The sequence below is a fragment of the Pan troglodytes genome, chromosome 6 (assembly GCF_028858775.2).
Source record: "Pan troglodytes isolate AG18354 chromosome 6, NHGRI_mPanTro3-v2.0_pri, whole genome shotgun sequence".
In the NCBI taxonomy this organism is placed as follows: Eukaryota; Metazoa; Chordata; class Mammalia; order Primates; family Hominidae; genus Pan; species Pan troglodytes.
This window is the reverse complement of record NC_072404.2, coordinates 51,458,505-51,483,111: the sequence shown is the minus strand read 5'-3', so window position 1 is coordinate 51,483,111 and position 24,607 is coordinate 51,458,505. Positions and strand designations below refer to the sequence as shown.

The window sequence follows — 24,607 nt, the reverse complement described above, 5'->3', positions numbered from 1 at the left end:
TCCTTATTTTGTAACAAGAGGCAGTGAGTGAAATGACAAAAGTCAAGGCAGATATTAGTGTCAGCTAATCCCAGGTCCTGTCCCAGCCTGCCACTCACTGGCCAGGGAGTCCTGCATACCTTTCACTTTGTTGAACCTAAATTTCCTCATCTATAAAATGGAGGTGACAATGCCAGCAGTTCACAGAAGCATGATGATATTAAACAGAACCAAGTATCTAGCAGAGAGGTTCTCAGCATAAATTCTGCAGTCATGCTGGGCTCAAATGCTGGCTCTTCAGCTACTTTCCACCCACTTGGGCCTTCACCCCACACTGCTTAAGCATCCTCCTCTGCAGAAGGAGGACAACACTGGTCCTTACTTAATAGCATGACAATGGGCAGTGAACACGTGTGCTCAGAACAGTGACTGCTGAGCTCTCAACCAGACAGCAATTAGCCATACTGGCTTGGCACACAAGGATGACTGACTCTGATGGACCCACAAACCTCAACTCATTTCCAATGAATGAGTGTTGGTTTGCAGGGACCCAGTCTGTGGTGCTCAACATAAGAAGGACTGAGAGTTTCTATTGACCTTTTGTGTCTTCAGAGGCCAAATGGGCAGAGAGGCCTGACACCAACATCCAGAAGAACCAGCAAAAAACAGCAGAAAAGGAAAAGTGTTTCAGGTCCCTCAAACACCATCTCCTACCTGAGTGATATTTATGTAAAGCATTAATCCCAAATAGGCAACACTCAAACCATTCTAAGCACACTATACTTGCATGAAAAGTATTTTTAAGTGGAATCCACAATTTAATAAAATAAATACTTTTAAACAGAATCTTTAAAAAAAAAAAAAAAACAAGCAAACCTCAGAGTGTCTAAAGCAAGTTGGTTCACTTTGAAGGTTTAGTTTCCTCACCTATAAAATGGGAACAATCCCTGCCTCCTAGGGCTGTCATGAAATGAACAGAGTAAGACAGAAGAGCACACATATACCAGACCCAGCAACAACTAGCATAATGCTCAGCTACTATTCTGACATGGCAAATTCTGAGCCCAAAATGTCACTGCTCAAAGCCAGGTTTAGGGACAGATTTTTTACCCTCTCCAGTCAACAGAGGAAGTGTAAGAATACTGAAATAAGAAATTGGAAAGATAACTGTAACATGCATCACCCAAGAAGCCAAGAGCCCCCTACACGTAGGACCTGTTTCCCTGCTAGGCAGATGTCCACCTGAACCTCCTGACCACATTTGCCCTCTCCTCCCTTCACAACTGAGACCCTTTGTCCACACTCCCCCTATCTCCCCACCTGCACCATCACCTCCTCACCTCCTCCATCACCTCTTCACTTCCATCATCAGTTTACTCACCTTCACCATCACATCCACCATCACCTCCCCACCTCCACCATCACCCCCACACCTCCACTATCACCTCCTCACTTCCATTATCATTTCTCCAACTTCGCCATCACCTCCACACCTCCACCATCACCTCCATGCTTCCACTATCACCCCCCCACCTCCATCATCACCTCCATACCTCCATTATCACCTCCTCACCTCCAAAATCACCTCCATACTTCCATTATCACCTCCCCACCTCCATCACCTTCCCACCTCCACCATCACCTCCACACCTCCAATATCACCTCCGCACCTCCACTATCACCTCCACACCTCCACCATCACCTCCCCACCTCCACCATCACCCCCACACCTCCATCACCCCCACACCTCCACTATCACCTCCTCACTTCCATCATCACTTCTCCAACTTTGCCATCACCTCCACACCTCCACCATCACCTCCACACTTCCACTATCACCCCCCACCTCCACCATCACCTCTACACCTCCACTATCACCTCCTCACCTCCAAAATCACCTCCATACTTCCATTATCACCTCCCCACCTCCACCATCACCTCCCCACCTCCACCATCACCTCCACACCTCCACCATCACCTCAACAGCTCCACTATCACCTCCTCACCTCCAATGTCACCTCCATACTTCCACTATCACCTCCCCGCCTCCACCATCACCTTTCCACCTCCATCACCTCCTCACCTCCACCATCACCTCCTCACCTCCACCATCACCTCCTAACCTCCACCATCACCTCCCCCCTCCACCATCACCTCCCCACCTCCACCATCACCTCCCCACCTCTACCATAACCTCCACACTTCCACTATCACCTCCTCACCTTCACTATCACCCCCACACATCCACCATCACCTCCCCATATCCACCATCACCTCCTAACCTCCACCATCACCTCCCCAACTCCACCATCACCTCTTCACCTCCACCATCACCTCCCCACCTCCACCATCACCTCCACACTTCCACCATCACCTCCTCACCTCCACCATCACCTCCACACCTTCACCATCACCCCTTCACCTCCACACCTCCACTATCACCTCCACGCTTCCACCATCATCTTCATACCTCCACCATCACCTCCACACCTCCATCATCACCCTTTCACCTCCACCATCACCTCCCCACCTCCACCATCACCCCTTCACCTCCACCATCACCTCCTCATCTCCATCATCACCCCTTCACCTCCGCCATCACCTCCACCATCACCTCCACCCCTCCATCATCTCCTCACCTTCACCATCACCTCTACACCTCCATCATCACCTCCCCACCTCCACTATCACCTCCTCACCTCCACCATCACCTCCCCACCTCCACTATCACCTCCTCACCTCCACCTATCACCTTCTCACTTCCATCATCACTTCCCCACCTTCACCATTACCTCCACACCCCCATTCTTTCCCCACCTCCATCCATCCCTTCCCCACTTCTGTCATCACCTCCCCACCTTCACCATTATCTACACACCTCAGCTTCCCAGGCTCCCCGCTGTGCCGGGTCAGCACCAGCCCTACCTCACATTGTCGTGCCTCTGGATGTAAATCTTGTGGAAAATCCTCTCAGGGGGCTTCAGGAAGTCCTCCTTCATCTCCATGGCAACGTTCCGGGGCAGGAGGCTCATGAGGAGCCGCTCCTGGACAGAAGAGAAGGGCCCGGGTTAGACAGCAGAGCCCCCTCCCTCCACTCCTCCTCACCTCACCCTCCCCAGTAAGGGTGCCGGGCCCCTGAGCCTGGGTAGGCCCACGTCCAGGCCTGGACTGCCACTGAACAAGCAACTCCCTCCAGGAGCACTAGCCAGGGCTGGCACAGCCTCCCCAACACCCAAGCCTCCCTGCGGCGCTCCTCACGCTACTCCCTGGACACACTCCTGAGTCTCGGCCTGTGCTTCAGTGTACAGCAGGGTTACAGCTGTGAAAACACTGCTGTCTCCACCAGGGCCCCAACCTGGCTTCTCTCCCTCCCCCTACTGCTCCAACAATATCCCAGAAAGAGTCTTTCACATTGGCTTAAAAAAACAAGCTGTCCTCCTGAGGTACCCACAGAGTCCTCTTGTTCTTACAGATAGGCGGGCTACGGGACCATGTGGCATTCTTTCTTGGTCTTTGTCTTCTTATTTCTCCCTTAGCTGTGTAGGTCAAGCATTTTCTTTTTTCCCCCAAGAGAAAAGAATAAATGTTTGGATTTTTCAAAATAAACTATGCCATCCTGGAGAGTCCTTTCCCCTTCCTAGACCTCAGTTTCCTTGTCTGGACTGAGGGAGTAAGTAGGACTTTGATTCTCATCCTCCAGTTGGATGTTCCCTGACCCCAACCCCAGCTGGCCCTTGACCTGTTGGGCACACCCCTATGTCTGAGAGACCATGTTCCAGAAATGTGGTGTGAGGGTCCCTGACTCATCCCTCAGTCCCTCCCATGCCCCTCCCACTCTGCTTTGAAAAGAAAAGCAAAAGAGCAGAGTTTAAATCCCACGTAGTATCAGGTAGAACATCCCACTGACGAGCGCGGAAACAGGCTGAAGAGGGGAAGAAGCTCCATCCCTCCCACCGCGCCCTCTGGCTCCAAGCCCCTCCGCAGCGGCCTGTCTTGCTCAGTGCCAGCAGCATTCCCTCCCTCCAAGGAGCCTTAGCAGTAGTCACGCGGGCACCCAGCACTGAGATGCTTCCGCCTCCTCTCCATCCCCAGCCACGCAAGCCTGCCGGGCACAGCCCTGGGAGTCCCTCCTGCACAGGCTACATCCCTGACCCAGGAGCGGCCTCCATCCTGTGTGACTTTCTCGGAAGGAGCACAGGTGCCCAGACACCTTCACGTTCAGGAGCCATAGGAGCAGCCACAGTGAAAATAGCTACCCACATCCCAAAATCCCAGATGATCTCTGGGAAGTGGCCATGAGGGCCTCACCCCTCTGTTCCACATGGCAGATAGCATTCCATGAGCACAGCCGATTTTACAATGGGAGAACAAATTTGGCACACTTGAAGTTTCCCCTGGTAAGTTACTTCCACATAAACTTCAGAGAAGGAAGACCAGGTCCAGCTCTGTCTGATGCCAAGTGAGGCTAAGTCTATGCCTCAGCTGCCTGAGTCCTGGCACCAGAGTCTGTGGCCTGGAGGTGTGTCCTAAACAAGGCCAAGGTCTACACTGAGAACCCACCCCCACCAAGGGCCCCACTGCAGTCCCCACCCGAGCCCTCACTATAGCCCCCAAGTAGCTCCCATGAAGCTCTGCCGCAGCCCCCATGTGGCCTCCACCTTGGCACCCACTTTCTGAGGAATTGAAAAATGCAGGATACTGAACTCCAAGGACCACAAAAATGTGACAGGTGATGGGGGAGCATCCAGAGCCACAAATGCTGATCCCAGGAAGGAAAGAAAGACTGCTGGGAAGCCCCTGGCACACATCCTGACTTCCCGCACACGGCCCCCAGCATGGGAGACTGGAGCTCACGTGGACAACTCAGCCGTGGCACAGGGTGCTGCAAGAACCAGCTGTGGCAGAGTCACCCAGCTATCAGCTGGCTGTCCCCAGTAGCCCTGCTCCACTGCTGGCCTGACAAGAGAGACCCTTATTTTCACTGGGGTTCTTGGCTACCTGGAATAAAGACCATACTTTCCAGCCTCCCATGCAGCTAGATGTGGCCAGGGAGACATGAGTTGAAAGGTCATGTGGAAGCTTTGGAAATGTTCCTTAAAGACAGCTTGTTCTAGCAAAAACCAAATAACCTTCATTAAAAACTGGGCAAAGGACATGAACAGTCACTTCTCAAAAGAAGACATACAAGGAGCCAACAAACATGAAAAAATTCTCATCATCACTAATCATTAGAGAAATGCAAATCAAAACCACCATGAGATACCATCTCACAGAAGTCAGAATGGCTACTATTAAAAAGTCAAAAAACAACAGATGCTGGTGAGGCCGTGGAGAAAAGGGAACATTTGGTGGGAACACACTGCTGGTGGGAAACGTAAATTAGTTCAGCCACTGTGGAAAGTAATTTGGAGATTTCACAAAGAACTTAAAACAGCACTGCCATCAAATCCAGCAATCCCATTACTGGGTACATATCCAAAAGAAAATAAATCATTCTACCAAAAAGACACGTACATGTGTATGTACATCGCAGCACTATTTACAATAAAAGACATGAAATCAACACAGGTGCCCATCAATGGTGGGCTGGATAAAGAAAATGTGGTACATATACACCATGGAATACTATGCAGCCATAAAAAAGAATGAAATGATGTCCTTTACAGCAACATGGATGCAGCTGGAGGCCACTGAAGTAACACAGAAACAGAAAACCAAATACCACATGTTCTCACTTACGAGTGGAAGCTAAACATTGGATACACATAGACATAAATATGGGAAGAACAGACACTGGGGACTCCAAAAAGGAGGAGAGAGGGACGGAGGGAGGCAAAGGTTGAAAACTAGCTACTGGGTACTATGCTTTAGTACCCGGGTTATGGGATCAATTGTACCTCAAACCTGAGTATCACACAGTATATCAACGTAACAAACCTGCACATGTACCCTCAATCTAAAATGAAGGTTAAAATTTAAAAAACAAAACAGCTTGTCCCTCTTCCCTTCTTCTCCTGCTGTTGTTGGGAACACAGTCATAACAGCCAGATCTCCACCTACCATCTTGGTTTAGGAGGATGAAGGCAACACACTAGGGACACAGGTGGTGAGCTAGATGGAGACAGCTGAGGGTTTCATGGATCACACCTGCTGCACCACCATAAAGTGCCTACCCTGGAATGTATACGTAAGACAAAAAGAGCTATGTTACTTCTGTAAGCCACTGTCACACGACGTTCCTAAGGACAACTGCATTTCTAACCAAGGGCTCAGCATTAGCTCCGTCCATTGGATTAGCAGCAGCATCTAAGCCAATGCAAGTTAATAACCACAGACTAAAGTACAAAACCTTTCCCACAGGAAGCAAGCTGCCATCTGATAAGACTCAGCATTCATTTCTGATTAAAAAAAAAAAAAAGACGAAGTAGCTCATTCACATTATAAAGATTCCACATGAAATTCACATCCAATCTCAAAACCCTCAAGGCCCAAGCAGCAGTAAACATTAGTGTCAAGAACAGATCATATGTCAATAAGCTCTAGCCAACAAAGTAATTTAAATAGCCAGAAATCAAAAGTATAAAAGCTAATATGAATATGGATCATACAAAGTACCTCAGTGTCCTATAAAGGCTATATAAAAATCTTAACGAATTTATCTTGATTATCAAAATGTGACTTAAATGTACTCTTAAAAAAAACTAGATTTTCAGTGACAATTGTGAAGACTCTACTTCTGGGAAGATGGAGAAGTATTTTTCCCTATTCCTCCTGCTGAACACAGCTGAAAGTCCTGGATGTTACACATCAAACAACCAAGACTAAAAGTCAGAGGGAAGAAGGCAGAAATCTTGAAACCAAGAAATGACATAAAGGTGAGTTCCTGAGGTTTCTTTAGCCTCATATATGCCAGACTGAGTGCTTGAGAAGTGGGCAAGTCAGCAATACCAATAGGCACAGACCAAAGGAAAACACAACAAAAGCAGCTCTCTTCAGCCAAAGGCCCAGGACTGGGCAACCTCACAAGAAGAAAACTTTCAGACAATAACTTACCTACTCCAGGCCAGAGACACTGAAAACTCTGTGCCCCAACCCCACCCACACCAGCAAAGGCCAAGTAGAGAGGCCAGACCTCCACCCCCACCCCAGGCTGTGAAGGGGCCCCCAATCAACCCACCCACTCCCAGAGTGAGCCAAGCCTTCCCTCTCCACCTGCTGGTAACAAGCATCCCCCAACTCTGCAGAGTCAGTGGGAACCAAGGGGATCTCATTCTCCTCCCCCAAGCCAGGTACTATTAGTGGGGACCATGAGGGACTAGAACTCTCACTCCTGCCCAGCAGTAAGAAGGAGCCCTCCCCACATGGTGTCAACAGAGGCCCAGTGTGGAGCCTAAACTTCTAACTCCACCTGGCAGTAAAGAGACAGCAACCCCCCTTTCCCAACCAGAGTCATGTCACAGAAAATCATCAAAAACAAAATGTCCAAATAATATACAGAGCCTCATACATAACATTCCAAATGCCTAGGTTCCAGTGAACCATCACTCATCATACCAAGAACTAGAACAAGCTCATCAAGTGAACAAAGACAACCAACACACATCAATACCAAGACAGAGATGCCAGAATATCCAACAAAGACTGTAAAGCAACCATCATAAGAATGACTAAATAAAGAACTACGAATGCACTTTAGAAACATAGATATAAAAGTCTTTTACAAGATAGCAATTCAGTGATATGCAACAAGAAGTATATACCCCAAACACATGGGGTTTAATCCAGGGATGTAATGCTAATTCAAAATTGAAACATCAGTCAGTGCAACACACCATGTCAACAGAATAAAAAAAAAAATCACATAGCAATTGATATCAAAAAAGAATTTGACAAAATTCAACATCTATTTATGATGAAAACTTCCAGAAAAATGAAAATAGAAAAAAAAATTTCCTCCTCATTATAAGGAATATTCAGAAAAAGCCTACACCTAACAAACATTGAATGCTTTCACTGGGAACAAGGCAAGGATGTTGGCTCCCATTACTCATATTCATCATCTCATGGGAAGGTCTTATTAGTGCAGTAAGTTCAGAAAAGGAAAGAAAAGGCATACGGATTGGAAAGAAAGAAATAAAAGTAATATGATGGTCTACATGGGAAATACAATGGATGTTACAAAAGCAGAAACAAAAGAAAATTGTACCAAAAAGACTCCTAGAACAAATAATTAAGTTCAGAAGGTCACAGGATACAAGATCAATATACAAAAGTCAATTACATTTCTATATACCGGCAATAAACACATGGACACTGATATTTAAGATACAATACCATTTACAGTTGCTCAAAAATGAAATACTGAGGTGTAAATCTAACAAAACATGTATAGGATTTGTATGTTAAAAACCATAAAAGACTGATTAAAGAGATCAGAGAAGATCTAAATAAATGGAGAGACATACCATGTTCATGGATTGGAAGACTCAACTTAGTAAAGATGTCAACCCTCTCCAAATTGATATACAGTTTTAATATAAATCCTATCAAAATCCCGGCAAATTCTTTAGTACCTATAGACAAAATTATTCTAACACTTAAATGTAAAGGAAAAGGAATAATACTACTTAACATAATTTTGAAAAAGAACAACAAGGTAAAAGAAATCACTTTACCTGATTTCAAGGCTTGTTATAAAACAACAATAATCCAGACAGTGTGATGTTGGTTGCCAGATAAACACATAAGACAATAAAACAGCATCTAGAATCCACAAATAGACCACACAAATATGCACAACAAATTTTTGACAAAGGTTCAAAAGTAATTCAATGGGGGAAGGGTAGTCTTTTCAACAAATGCTACAGCAACTTGACATTCATAGACAAAAAAATGAATCTTAACCTAAACCTCATACCTTATGCAAAAATTAAATTAAAATATGTTATAGATTTAAATGTAAAAGATAAAACTTTCAGAAAAACACATAAGAACTAGGGCTAGGCAAAAAGTCTTTAGACTTGACACCAAAAGTACAAAAGGAAAAACTGGTGAATTAAACCTCATCAATATTAAAAATATTTGCTCTCAAAAAGACTCTGCTAAAAGAATAAAATGATCAACTATAGGTTTTGAGAAAATATTCACAAACAAAATATCCCAAAAAGTACTGTTATCTAGAACATATAAAGAACTCTCAAAGCCCAGCAGTTTAAAAAATACAGTTAGAAAGTAGGCAAAAGACATGGATATGTTGCTGGGTACATAAATGGTACAACCATTCTGGGAAAGTTTCACTATTTCTCAGTAAACTAAATAGGCAACTTCCATATGACCCAGCAACTGTACTTTTAGGTATTTGAGCCAGAAAAATTAGTACCTATGTTTACACAAAAACCTGTGCATGAATGTTCATAGCAGCTTTATTCCTAATAGGCCAAAACTGGAAACTACCAAGACATTCTTCAATGGGCCAACAATTAAACAAACTGTGATACAGCCACACCATAGAATGCCACTTAGTAATAAAAAGAAACAAATATTGATATATTCAACAATATGGATGAACCTCCAAATAATTATGCTGAGTGAAAAAAAAGCCAATCCCAAATGTCTACAATATTTTATTACTCCATTTATATGAATTTTTTGAAATCACAAATTTAAAGAAATGGGTAACAGGTTAGTGATTCCCAGGTCTTAAGAATGAAGGTGTTGTGGAGGGAAGTGGATGTGGCTATTTAAAGGGAACATGAGGGATCCTCAGGGTGACGGATGTTCCATATCTTGGCTGTCCCAATGTCAATATCCTAGTTGTGATATTGTACCACAGTTCTGCAGATGTTGCCATTGGGGAAGCTGGGTAAAGGGCACATGGGATCTCTCTGTGTTATTTCTTATAACTAAATGTGAATCTACAAGTAGTTCAAAATAAAAACAGTTTAATTTAAACAAAAAAAAAGATTCTGAATATGGAGAAACTAGAGGCTTTGCATACTCCTGGTAGGGATGGAAAATGGTGCAGCCACTTTGGAAAACAGTCTAGCAGCTCCTTAAAATGCTAACCATAGAGTTACCACAAGACCTAGCAATTCTACTCCTAGGTATTTATCCAAAAGAAATGAAAATGTGTTCACACAAAAAACTTGTGCATGATTTTTTATAGTAGCATTACTTATTATAGCCAGAGTGGAAACAACCCAAATATGTATCAGCCGTGAACAGATAAACAAAATGTGATCCATCCATACAGTGGAATATTATTTGTCCATAAAAAAGAATGAAATACTAAAACATGCTATGATGTGGATGCACCTCAAAAACATTATGCTAAGTGGAAAGAGCCAGTCACAAAAGATCACCTATTATATGATTCCATTTGTATGAAATGTCCAGAACAGGTAAATCTATGGAGACAGAAAGTAAATTAGTGGGTGCCTATGTCTTGCTGGAGGGCAGGTGAGGGTATACATGGAGAGTGACTGCTAATGGATATGAGGTGTCTTTGGGGGATAATAAAAATATCCTAAATTTAGATTATTGTATACTAATTTTCTACAATAAGATCATTTGACATATGTATTAAATAAGATTAATGTGTAATAAGACTAAGATTCTTGCATAATTCTAAATAATAATAACTCTATAGGAAAAAGCATTTAAGTGAACTTTATTCAGTTGGACAAAGTTTATTTAATTGAACTTTATGGTACATAAACTCAATAAAGCCATTTAAAAAATGAAAAATAAATCACAACTGTAGTTGTTTGAGAAGGTGCTGTCCATTGGCCAGCCCCATTTAAAAATCCATACTGCATCACTTAAATGGAAGTCTTCTTTCTCTTGATAAATTTCTTCACATGATGAGAACTCAAAATTGTTCCATTTACCTTGTTAGGGTAACAAATTGAGTGTGTGCTTTAAATAGCTGCATATTATTTTTGGAATTCTGATTTAATAATGGCATCTGAGGAACAGCCAGGACTCTGGGAGGGGCCAGCTCCATAGTATGGAAGAGGGAGCTGAACTCAGGGATACAGGGCTTCCTGGACAGGCTGCAGGCAGCGGAGGAGGAAGCTGAGGGTGACCTCCTATGCCTCTCACCCTGTGCTCTCCAGCTGTGACAGGCACAGACTTCAGGCTAGACCCTTGTGGGGGACCATGAACACCCTGAAGCCCCCAAGTGGTCTTCACCACCCAGTGGAGCTGCACTTCCAGCCCATATCCCCTTCCTCTCCAAGCAGAAGGAAGGCAGAGCTCACACTTACCAAAAGTAATACCTGTGACCACCTCCACCTCAATTTGCTGCCTGAATGCCTCCTCCAGTTCCCACCTCCCTGCCTCTACCTGGCAAACCCCTACACATCCCTCAAAGCCCTGATCACTCTTGTTCTTCCCCATAGTACGTCCCTATTCGGTTCAGTCAAGGCCACCTCCTGAAGCCCTGGCACTGGTCACTTCTGAGAGCATCTCTACAGCCAGAGCAGCCCTGGCGTCCTCTGCCCTGCCCCAAGCCTGGTTAGTGTTCTCAGCCATGGTGTCCTCCATCCACACTGCTGGAGGGTTTCAGGCCCCTTCCCTTCTCCTGGCACCAACTCCAGGCTGGACATGTCTGGAAGGTGAGGGCCATCTCCACTTGTCCTCACCCCTACCTCTCATCCCGAGTTCACTAGCAAGGTCACAAAAGCATGTGTATGAGATGCACACACAAAGAGGCCACCGCTGGGAGCACTGGGCCAAAGAAGCTACAGGATCAATTCCCCAATCACACTCAATTGCGTTCATTCACTACACACCTATTAATGAGGACTCATGACTGCACTTCTATCAGCCATTGCTCCACAAGGTAAAATCACCATCGAGACAAACCAGAAGGAGGATTGGAAAAAAAAACAAACAATAATGGCCTCTAAAGTTGTGGCAGTACTGCGAAAAGGAGTCTCCTTCCAGGGTGGACAGCAGGCCCTGATCAGAGGAGCAGGCTAAGGGTGCAGTGTGCTCAGGTATGGATACAACCGCCCCTCATCACCCACAACCAGCCACACTCAGGGCTGGTGGATCTGAGGCCTGGAGCCAGTTAGGGAGCTGCCCAGCCACAGTCCATCAGAGCCAGCTGAGAACCTGGCAGGATCCCCTCTCCTGCCTCCTGCCACATGCAGTTCAAGTAAGAGCAGCGGGGGAAGGGAGGAAACCCAGCAGGAAGGGACCGTCCCCCCAGCCCAGGCCTGCTTCTCCACCAGCTGCACAGGGGCGGCCATATGTACTTCTATTTGCACTCAGCCATCCAGGGAGCCCAGAGCCAGGCACTCACCAGTCCAGGCACACTCATCCAGGACTCACACGCAGCATATCCTTATTTTTAAATCATACACTCGACTTTTATTTGAAATAAAATAAGATGTTGTTTAGTGGCTGCTATGGACTAAATTGTGACCCTCCCCTCCATATTCATAGATTGAAGCCCTAAAACCCAATGTGGTGACTATATTTGAAGACAGGGCCTTTAGGGAGGTATTAAATTAAAATGAGGTAATTGAGTGGGCCCTAATCCAATGTGGCTGCATTCCTCTTCTCCTCCTAAGAGGAAATCAGGAGACACAGAGAGACACCAAGGGTGTGCGCACAGAGGGAAGACCATGTGAGGACACAGGGAGAAGATGGCCATCGGTAAGTCAAGGAGAGAGGCCTCAGATGGAACCAGCCCTGACAACACCTTGATCTTGGACTCTGCAGCCTCCAGAACTGTGAGGAAATACATTTCTCTTGTTGCAGCCACCCAGTCTCTGTTACACAGCCTAAGCTGACCACACCAGCCCCGGGCTGCCTCCCCCCAGACTTCTGCCCATGAGACAGACAATTTCTATTTTGTTTAAGCCACCATTTTCCAGGTCAGTTACTAGCAGCCAAACCAGATTCTAACTGACGTGCTGTCCCAACGGGCCACTTTACTCCAGACAGGCTCTCTCAGCTCTGTCTTCCTCAGCGGGTGGGGTCAGAGCCTGCCTTCCCAAGGCTGCTCTCCCCGACTTGTGGCTCTGCTCCTCGGGCTCTTCCAGGAAAGGCCAGTGGGAAACCGCAAAGCTCCCTGCAGCCTGCAGCTGTGTGTGCTGAGTCCCTCACCCTGTCAGAGGTCCCCTCCATGGGTCACTTCATGTCACTATACTAGACATAGCTGGGCCCAGTTCCCTAATCATCTGAGAGCCAGGCTGCAGATGCTGGACTCCTTGCAGCGGATCTGCCCTCTCCCTCATAGACCACCAGATGCCCACAGCACAGCAGATCCCATGTCCTTACCAGCATGGAGGTGGGCCCTGGTGGGCTCAGGGACCTTTCCTCTCCCGGCCACACCTGGGCTCTATAACTTGGCATGTGGCTTCTGAGCCTGGGCTGTTCCATCAAGGAGAACCAAGAGGACCAGTGTGTCCAGGAGCCACATGTTGGCCACCACCTCCATCTGCCACACAGACTTCAAACAAAGTAGGAAAAAGACAGATGTGGCAAGGCCGTTCAAGGCGGCTCACACCTTTAATCCTGGCACTTTGGGAGGCTGAGGTGGGCAGATCACAGGAGGTCAGGAGTTTGAGACCAGCCTGACCAACATGGTGAAACCTTGTTTCTACTAAAAATACAAAATTAGCTGGACGTGGTGGCACATGCCCGTAATTCCAGCTACTCGGGAGGCTGAGGTAGGAGAACTGCTTGAACCCGGGAGGCGGAGGTTGCAGTGAGTTGAGATAGCGCCACTGTACTCAAGCTGGGGTGACAGAATGAGACTCTGCCTCAAAAAAAAACAAAACAGATATGGCAAACAACTGGGTACCCACAAACCTCCTCACAGCCCCCCAGGACATGCCGCAGAGCCTCCCACAGACCAAGGCGACAACCAGCTCCGGCATCTTCCTCAGCAATATTGCAGCACTGGCCACAGAATGACAGGGAGGAGACTCTGGGATTCCCGGAGCTGATACAGAGCAAACTGTGACGCACAAGCCACGAAAACCAAGCAGAAGGCGGTGACTGAGGGGCCCAATGTAGTGCTCCTGGAGAGCTAAGGAGACTGAAGAACCCACTGGGCTGTGCCAGCCACAGGGGAACAAGACGCCTCAGCATGGAGCCAGATGTGTGACATCCACGCAGGAGGGGGATGCCCCCGACACCACTTTTGACGGTCCTCAGAAGAGATGCTGGCATTCAAGGCAGGAAGGAGGCTGGGCAGGGGCTGCTCCAGGAGGCCATGGAGCAGGTCACCTCCACTACCCAGCATATGACCAACAAGTTGGGAGCTGGGAGCATTCTAGAGCCTCTGATGCTGACCACAAACACCCTGGACCTCAGTTCCACTTGCACAGGTGTCCTGGCAATGGCAGGGGGCTGACAGCACACAGGAGTCATGTCACCCCGACCAGGCAGCATGCCCTGCCCCTCGCTCCTAGAACCTGGTGCATGAAACAGCAGCAGGGCAGGGACCAAGCATCCACCTGACGCCCACCCAATCCACTTCGGCACCAAGAAGCCAAACCACTAATGAAAACAAGACTGAGAAAGAGGCTTTCCCTGCCGTCCACGTGACAGGCCTTTGTGAGATGTGGGAATCCGAGCTCCGTCCTCCATAATCACCAGCCAGCTCGACCTGGGCTCAGAAAGCGAGCTTTCCATGCTGTGACTGATCAAATTGCAATCGCGTTTTCCTTGAAGTTCTGTCTAACTCATCTGTAAAACCATCTGGGCTTGCTGTTTACTTTTTGATGAGCTTGTAAATTACTGAATCAATCTTTTTAATAATTATAGGATTTTTCAGGCTTTCTTTTTCTTTGCGGATCATCTTTGGTAACTCACACTTTTTCTGGAAATTTGGCCATTTTGTCTCTCTTCAAATATACTGGCATAAAATTATTCTCAGCATTTCCCTATTATCTATTTTTAATCCCTGCTTTATCTGCAGCCTTTCTCTTCCCTCATGCTCCTTATTTGTGTCTGCTCTTTTTCTTCTTGATCAGTCTCTTTAATGCTTTTCTATTTCAAAGAACCAACTTTTGACATTTTTGTTCAGAAACAGAAAAAGCTCTGTTAAAAGAACCTTCACACCCCTTTGGAGCATTTTAGCTCAGTTATTTGTAAGCCTAAAACATCTGTGTGAGCATTTTTTAGCTGAGGAGATCTGTGGCCACGAAAGGAGGAAACAGCCATGTGGTTCCCTTGGAAGATCCCGGGCTCACCCTGGCTCTGCCACTGGTGACTCTATTATTCGCTCCGTTATCTTTCCTGGGTTATTTAAATTTTCAGAGCCCCAGTTCTCAGATTTATTAAGCAGAATAAAGTCCTTACATTCCTAACCATGATATAGAGGGCTGAAATTAATTTTAAAGAGATCTGACAACTCAGAAAGAACATCTTAGTACCTTGACCTTCTTCTCTGCCCAGACCCTGCAGGCAAGGACAGATGAAGGGCAGGGGCCCAGGGTGACCCTTTGTTCTGTTTCTTTGTTTTGCTGTGTTGAGAGGAGGGGTCATTTTAGCTCATTCAAATCCCCCCAAAGGAATCAGCCTCAGGCACACTGACAATTCAGGTAAACCTTTCCTAAGTACAGCAGAGAACTTTCCAGACAGACAGGAAGTAGTGCAATGAAACAGACAAGCCCCCATCCCCACCCCACCCTTCTCCAGAGCCTCTTGTTCTATGGGCTGCCCTGAGAAGGTGGAGGGGAGGAGAGTGAGAGCTACTGTAATATTTCCCCTCATAAGAATGTTGGCAGAAGCCTCACCCCTTGAGACTGGCACCTGCCTCGGCAGGAGCAGACCAGACCCTTAAAGCCTCAAAGATTCTGCAGGGCACCCGCAGGGCTATTGACACTAAACAGTACAGGAGGGGAAGGAGAAAGCTCCTAGTGTCTGTATCTGTTGTCACCTTCTTCATGGGTTGCTGCAAAAGTTAGCAGTAAGTAGGCACAGAGCACCCAGGGATGCATCCTGGCTGGTAAAAGCCAACACTGGCATCATAAGCCAGGAAATTGAGAGGTGCTCCCCAGGGCTTAAGATGAAGCACACCCTACTACTGGTGTCAAAACATAACTTATCAAACTGGGCAAGAACGATCTGGCATTGAGGAACAGAAGCATCCAATGCGTAAACAGAGTGGAGAAGAGCGTGAAAGCCGGTGGCCTCCACCCCTGGCACTGCCAGGAGGCTCGGAGCAAGGGCACTGCTGCTGCAGCCATCTCCATCTGTTCCATCAGTTCCCATCCCAGAACAAAACTGGTTCAGCTGGGACAGGATGAGGAGTTTTAATACTGGGAGTTTGCATTTCAGAACAGCAGTACCCTGCTGTGCTCTCCTGCAAACCCAGGCATTCAGTGGGGGCCATAAAGTGCAGACCTGTCCACACTGGGAGGTGTTTTCTGAGCCTCCTGAGCCAAACTCCTATTTTGTGAACTGAGCACAATGCTCTCCCTACTCACAAAGCCACTGACCACAGTGCCTCTCAGTTATGCATTCATCCCCCAGGAAGAAACAAAAAGAAAACCACCGCCAAACTCCCCAGTGTGTCGGCTCCCCTGCCTCCACGCACTTACCTGTGCACTGACCCTCAAAACGTGTTCATGATGTCTCTTTCCTGCTAGGCTCAGGAGCTCCCCTCTGTGAGCACAGAACCACAGGAGCCAGCCCTGCCCCCCTCTCTACCGGTCAAGCCATCTCCTTCCAGCTGAGGTCACAGGACATGAAATGATTTCCCTCAAAGCACCGTGCATGGGAGCGTAAGGCTCGGAGTCTGCCCACAGGCCTCCCCTCAACTTGACCTCACTCAGCCCCCATCTTCTGGTCCCTCTGGACGTGCCCTGCATTCCACCGCCTCCTACCAGTGATGCCCACATCGGCTCCCAGGACCAGGGTGCACTGACCCAGAATCCCTCTCAGGACTGGGTTGTGTCCCCTCTAGATCCCATCCCGAAACCAAGGTGTGTCCCCCAGATCCCCTCTTAGGACCAGGGTACATCCATCCACCCAGAAGCCCTCCCAGACTGGGGTGTGTCCACACCCAGATCCTCTCCCAGGACCAGGTGTGTCTCCCTGGATCCCCCCACAGAATCAGGTCACATCCCCCCATATCCCCTCTCAGAACCTCAGTGCATTCCCCAATCCACTCCCATCACCCGTTGTGTTGCCTGGACAGTTCAAGTGGCTGGAGAAGGCTCTGGGAACAGGTGCTGAATGGAAATGTGTCATGAATGAAATTAAAACATGAAAGGCAGATGCTCACGACTAGCCACATGGTAAGGCTCCCTCACCTGTCATTCAGGAGACTGGCGTTTCATGCTGACACACGTGAGGCCTGGGCAGGGCTGCCATGGCCACCTCTAGGCTCTCTGGATGGCCAGGCAGTCTCCAGGCAGATGCTGAGGGGCAAAGTGCCTGTGTAGCTGAGAGATCCAAGAGCTGGCAGGGCCCTATTGGGCCCCAAGTGCTCCCCTCTGCCATCCCAAAGAGACAAGGCTCCCTGCACTGACATCAGGCAGCAGGTAGCCAGGAGGAACCTGGGTGCTGATTACCAGCCCATCTAGGCAGACAGTTATTGTGAGATACAACCCTGTAGGCTCAAAGGGAATCGACAGAAAAAATACAGCAAAAGTCAGGACAGCTGAGGTCTGAGGATACACTTGGTAAAGTCAGGGAAGGCATGTCCTCAATCAGCGCTCATGTGTCAAAACATCAGCTCAGCTATGAAGCAACAGAGGAAATCATGAAAGAAAATGATCCTTCCATTTGAAAATATAAAAGATTGAATTTTACACAAGGAAAAGCAAAGCTGGAGGAACAGACCTGGGGAAACGTGGGGATGAGGCATCAGTGTCTCTGTTATACAGTGAGAAGTTCACCCAACTGCCAGGAAAGTCAGAATATAACGGGACGGAGGGTTGGAGCGTACTAATCACAAAGAAATACAGAAGGTGAACAAGCATGAAGGAGTCGCCGTCAGCCTTAGTAAACGGAAAGGGGCAGGGGAAACAGGAGGTGCCAAGTCCTCACAGAGAGAGAGGGAGGCAGGGAGGGAGAAAGGTGGAAACCAATAGGCAGAAGGAGAGGGAGAAGGGGAGAAAGACAGGGACTGCAGAGCAGCTCATCAGAACCCCGACGCCCCTGGGCCCCACCCTAGGGGCTTTCCCACCTACAGGGCTGGGTGAGGCCTGGTAATCTGCATTCCTAACAGGCTCCCCACTGCTGCTGATGCAGCGGTTGGCCTGGGCTGCTATAGAGAGCAGAGTGTAAGCAGTCATCATTTATAAAGATGTAAAAGAGCACAAGTTTGGGAAAATACCTCAGAAACTTGGGAGAGAAATGACATATTTACACTGCTAAAAATGTTACTCAGTGAATACTTCATGTGCGTGAAGAAAAAACTCTTTTAGAACGTGGTATCTAAATGTCAGACACTGAGAACACTGCAGAACATGCATTAAGGGGAAGAATAAGCAGATGTTTTAAATCACATTTATCACACCAGTAGCTATGTCTCTGCAAAATGATAAGCAAAAAGACAGAAAATAAAATTATATATACACCAAAATGACAATCACGTGGGGAAAAATACACATAAAGACAAAATCTGAACACTAAATAGCAACTGGCTGGGTTAACTGGATTGGGTGACATTTTGAAAATGTCCTGCTTAAGAACATCCACTCTGCAGTTAGAACTTGGACACATTTCTGAGCCTCCCTGAGTGTGGACTGCCTCCTCCATAGGGCTGAGGAAAAAATCCCTTGCTTACAGAGCTGCTATAAAACCCAGTGAAATGCTGCACATCAAGCAGCAAAGGCTAGACTAGACAATACTGGGAGGAAAGAGAGTCCTTAGGAAAGGCAGCAAGTGTCAGAAAATAAATGAAAAAAGACCAACACAGAAGTAGGAAAGGAAGGTATGGAAAAGGAAATGGGAGGGAGACAAGAGGAAAAGAAAAGGAAATGCACACAAGCAGGGCCCATGAAAAGAGCCTTTGCCCTCTCCACTACAGAGGATGTAGTTAAGGGGAGAACAGGGCTTCCAAAGATTCATTTCTGGGATCTTATGGTGGTAACAAAATAAGGCTATATGCCTCCCAGAAAGCACAAAGGAGATATCTCTCCTTGTGTGACTGACTCTGGTCTAAGAGAAAATGCTCAGCGTTCAGCCTCGAAAGATGCTTAATTTATACATACACCGACACATTCATGCACACACATAGACAACACATCAACACATGCGCATACACACATATACACATATCCCTGCATATCACAGACATACACACAAAGACATACAGGCATGCCCACACAAACACATCTACATGAATACAAAGCCACACACACATGCAACCACACAGATGTACAGATAGGCACATACATGGACACATACACATGAGCACAGGCATTCACAGACACACATGCAAACATGTACAGAGGCAAAGGCAAATATGCACATATCCACACATGCATCTCCACAGGGATGCACATGTACATATACACAGACACATACCACTGCCCACATAACATCCACATGGACACTCCCTCCTACGTGTTCACATAGACGGCAATGCACACACCACCTAAACATACATATGTGATCTATTTCCTACTTTTATTGTATATCCTACTTTTATTGTAACTATTAGGGATCATAATGTCGATACATGAAATGTGTTTGTGAGTTTTTACATTTATATTTGGTATAATACCTTATATTCACATCGTTGAGAAAGAGATCCTATATGTCAGCTACAGGCCTGAGACATCAGCAGTTTGGTGTCACAGAGGCCTGTAAGCCCCAAGGCTAGGGGAAGAATCTAGATCCTTCCAGTGAAGGCACCTGGAATGTGCCAGGCTTATCCCGAGGGCTCCCAGATGGTCCTTCCTAAGCCCACATGCTGGGCACAGGCCCCGCGCAGCAGACAGAGAGCACAGAAGATGGGTCATAGAGGGCGGTGGGAACCTAGGCATGGCTCCTTCCAAGCCACTGCTCTTTCCCTCACGGCTGTTTCATCCTGAAAATGGGGTGATGCCGGCCACTGGAGGAACCCCAAGGGCTGTGGGTGCTGTATCATGACCACTGTGACCCCTCTACAACTCCCAGCAAAAGGGCATCTCTGCCTTCCAGAAGTGCCAGCGTGCTCTGGGGTCGGCCACACTGAGCCAAGGGCAGAGCTGGTGGAAGCCTCAGGCCAGTGGATCAGGGCCACCTGCACGGTCACATTCACCCGAGGCCCAGCCAGGACCTGCCTCGTCCTCCCTGGGCAGCTGACCTATTCCAGCTGCAACCGGAAGTCCGTGCGCCCAAATGCTGTTCCCAAAGCAGCCCCATCCCAACACTATCCCATGGGCAGCAAACCCAGCCTGCCTGTCCATTTGCTAACTATAAAACCTCAGGGCATCTCCTCCACAGCCTCAAATACCAACATGTACCACTGGGAATTGTGGCCCATGTCACCACGAGGTAAACTGAGGCTCAGGAAGCCAGCTTCTTCCACCTCCCCAGCCCCACAGCCAACCCCTCTAGGCTGACTGGCCCAAGCCACTGACCTGCTTCTCGTTCTCATCCTCCAGCCTCAGTCGGTCCTCAATGCAGCTCCGGGCCTGCAGGAACGCCTTCCTCTGCGAACGCTCAGTCAGAATCCGCACAAAGACCCCATACATGTTCACACCGACGAAGAGCAAGGCATTGGCACCGAGCTGCAGGGAGAGAAGGAGGCAACATGTGGAGCCTGACATCCCACACACACAAAGAGGGCCCAGGCCGCCCGGAGAGCATAGCAAGAGCTCTCCAAAAGCCACGCCGCCCGGGCCAAACCCACAGTGCAGGGCCAGGGACACAAGGAGTCAGCCAGGCAGGAGCTCGTCCTCACCCTGTCCGGGCGGCTGTGAGACAGCATGTCAGGGGATGAGGAGTAACCAGGCCTAGTGTCAAGGCCAAACTGTGTCCCCCAAAATGCATAAAGTCCTAACCCCCAGGACCTCGGGATGTGACTAATTGAAAACAGGGTCTTTACAGAGGCAATTAAGTTAAAATGAGGCCATCAGGGTGGGCACTAATCCAATCTGCCTGGTGTCCTTATAAGAAGGGAGATGAGGACACAGACACAGCCAGCGGGAAGACTCTGTGAGGGCACAGAGAGAAGACGGCTGTCTGTAGCCCAGGAACAAGGTCTCAGGAGAGCCCAGCCCTGCCCACAGCTTGATATTGGACTTCTGGCCTCCAGACTGTGAGATTCTCCATTTCTGTTGTTTAAGGTGCCCAGTCTGTGGTGCTTTGTTATAGCAGCTTCAGAAAACCAAGACCCCTGGAGAATACATACGTGTAGAGTGGCTGTTCCCACAAAGCCTGCACAAACTCCTCTGGAAAGATTCAGGAAAGGTGAGTTTACAAAAAAAAAAACAAAAAGCGAAAACAGCCCAGATGTTGATTTGGGGACACAGTGAGCACCAGCACAAGATGGGGAAACGCAGTGTCCAGAGCCCGGTCTCTGCACTCTCCCTTAGTCCTGTCCCCACTTCAGCTTCAACAGATGAGACACAAAGAAGGGGCCAGCCTGAGAAGGAGCCAGCGCTAGCAGTGCACCCACACTCCAGGCTCAGAACCAGGCTCAGACCCAGGCATCAGGCACCTGGCGCCAGCCTGACCCAGGGTTCCCCTCCACAATCACTTCCCGCTCCCACTGCCTGCTGCTGGTCTCCTCATCTGATCTGTCTCTACGTCTTGCAGACCACTGGGTCTGGACACAGGCAACTCTGACGAGCCATGCAGGGCCACGGCATGTTCTGCCAGAGGCCCTGAAGAGGGGCTACAGTTTGTAAGTATTGTATGAAACGGGTGTCCCTTGGTCACTCGCAAAATTGGAGAATTTCTATGTCTGATTAAGCCCAGGCATTTCTACCTGTCTCCCAGGGAGCAGAAACCTGCAGGCTCCGGCTGTCACTGTTCCACACAGATTAACCACAAACACCCCCACATGTGAATGTGTGCTGCACACTATGAAACAGAACTAAAATCAAAAACAAACTCACACAGTTGTGTGGGGAGCAGCTGCCACCTGATGGGGACCAAGAGAGTCCAGGAGGTAGACCAATGAGACGGGACAGATGGGTGTCACCCTGATCGGGCCAAGCTACAGGCAGCAGGATGGGACCCCCAGACGGCTCTAGGAGGGAGACCTGGCAGCTCCTGGCCACCTACTGGATGCTGGGGCTGAGGAGCAGGTGGGAGAGCTGAGACTGACCAGGGGCAGGGGCCACGGGGAGGGGAGAGGACAGATTTGGAGCACCTTCAAACCTGAGGTGTATGACATAGCCTCAAAGGCACATCCATCAGGAGGCTGGAAAACAAACCTAGGACCGACGGTCACATGCAATCTGGAAACAACATCAGAGCCACTCTCAAAGAGGTGACAGGGAGGGAGGACAAGGAACACGAATCTGCAGGGCTCCAGCTGACAGCCATCCTCTGCCTGACACCTCCATGGGGGACCTGACCCTCGCCCAGCACAGCTCCCCACACACATCAAACACACCCCCACCTGACCCTGTGGGGCTGACGACGTTAAACACCACACACTGGCAAAGGCACAGGCAGGAGGTTGCCCCTGCTGGACAGCACCACCCTGACCACACCCTCTGCAGGCCAGATATGGGATGGCTGTCACCTGTGAGGGGTCAGAGACGGCAGCAAGACATCCAATAGGATGGTCTCTCCCAGACCCTGAGCATCAAGAAGGTGACCTTGAAATCTCCACTATGACCCTGAAGATCTCCACGGGACCTGAACACGGCCATTTAGCTTCCCTCTCGGTGCATTTGACAGAGCTGTCATCATGGTGTGGATACCACTCAGATCCGGCTTTTTCCACAAACAAAACGCAGAGCATGTTAGGGTGTGTTCAGTGCTCAGAATCACCAAACACCATGGATGTCTGGAAAGGGTCAGGGCCAGAGCAGGGAGCTGGAAGACCCAGGGGCCATCGGACACATGGGGCACTGGAGCTGCCAGAGCTAAGCCAGCAAGGCCTGCGGAGGAGCCTGCACAGGAGGCCACCACCCACTTTCTAAAGGAAGTGAATTGCAGGTGGACCCCAGCCCTTAAAACAAAAACGACAATTAGGAACAACAAAACCTTCCTTGGAGATTTTCCACATCTTAGCTTCCTTTCTCCCCTGGTTTCCTCCTGGAACACAATGGGCTTAGATTACAAGTTTATGACAAGGAGTCCATGTGGGGGCGGGGACATAGCACAGCTGGCGGGTCAGTTGTCAAGATGACCGACCCTCCCCGTTTGCATCAGAGCTGTTCCGTGTGGGCTAGCAGCCCGTGGAGGCTGGGGGGATTGCCGGCCGGTCCCCCTCATCTCTGCACTATATGGAGGTGCCCCTGCAAGCCCTCCCAGGGCCCAAGGAACCCTTTCTCAGAGGGAACCAGCCACTCCTCTCTTTTCGTTAGCTTGCCTCCCCATTTCTGTTAACTACAATCTGTCCTCACGAGAATGGGAACCATCACTACCTGCCCTTGGGATATCTGAAGGGCACTGTCACCAGTGAAACCAACACTCCCACTGGAAGCTTCAGACCCCCGTGGCCCTGGAAAGGAAAAGCGCCGTCAAACAACCCACTCCTCTAGGAGCTGGGCACTGCCTCCCTTCAAAAAAAAAAAAACCCACGGAGGAGGGCGGTTGAGAAGAGACTGCTGCAGAAAGGACACTTCAGTAGGGCTGGGTGTCATCTGCCAAGTGCCCCACACCTGCCCATGAGCACAGGGCTCACCCGCCAAGACACCCACGCCCCCCGCATTTTCCCAGATGAGCATCCTCAACCACCAAATGCATCCACTGTGTTGGAATTGAGAGTTCCAAACCTGTCCCCAAGGACTGGAACTCTCGATTCTCTCCATGAAGCTCTCTGAACTCACGGCTAGAGGGGCATTTAGATCCAAAAGATGCATGTCACAGGGGCAAGGCAATTGTAATGTGGCTTAGCACATGTCACAGTGACAAGAAAGGCAGGCTCGGGTCACCACGAGCTACTCAGAGATGAGGGCTGCAGGGGCCTGGGGGACAGGCGGCCTCCCCACCACAGCCCGCTGGCCACTCCTGGAGCAGGAGATCCAACTCCGGCCCAGCCCAGGCCATCTGCACACCACCACCACACTCCCTGACCACAAGGTGGCCCAGAGCCACATGCTGCCCACACCAGCCAGGCCCTGGGTGGCACCAGGCTGCTGGTCTCCCAGTATGGACACCCTCTCGGGCCCTCATCCCAGCAAGGGCTGTGCTGGGCTGCGAGCGAGGACAGGAGTCCAGGTGTCCTCACCAGGGTCAGACCCTGCCATAGCCCTGCCTTCTGCCTGCACCATCACTGTGGCTCAGTCTCTCATCCACCAGATGGGCAGATTGGTGGCAACTGTAGTACCTCCCAAATGAGCTTATCAAAGAGACCTAAGGAGAAACCCAACAAAGGACACTGCGTGGGACACAGGTTAGACTCTGAGGCATCAGGGTGAGCCTGGAGCACCATGCAGTGCCAGAAAGTAAGGAAAGTGTTACACACACACATACACACACACAGACACGCAATGATGGGGGTGTGTCAAAGGATACAGCAGCCAACTGAAACAGCCCC

General features: G+C 48.9%; 1 protein-coding gene across 5 annotated transcripts in view; it reads right to left on the bottom strand.

Moving 5' to 3' along the window:
- The window catches only part of ADCY1 (adenylate cyclase 1), a 142,283-nt gene that overhangs the window by 103,205 nt on the left and 14,471 nt on the right, over positions 1–24,607 (bottom strand). For all 5 annotated transcript variants that reach the window (XR_001714512.3, XR_001714511.4, XR_001714513.3 and 2 more), the window contains exons 2-3: positions 20,526–20,675; positions 2,905–3,023 (exon numbers count right to left, since the gene is read on the bottom strand). Coding sequence is in view for 2 of the 5 variants with exons in the window: in XM_519081.8 (XP_519081.3) it covers positions 2,905–3,023; positions 20,526–20,675 (269 nt within the window). In the remaining 3 variants the exon portion in view is untranslated. The remainder of the gene's footprint in view (positions 1–2,904; positions 3,024–20,525; positions 20,676–24,607) is intronic.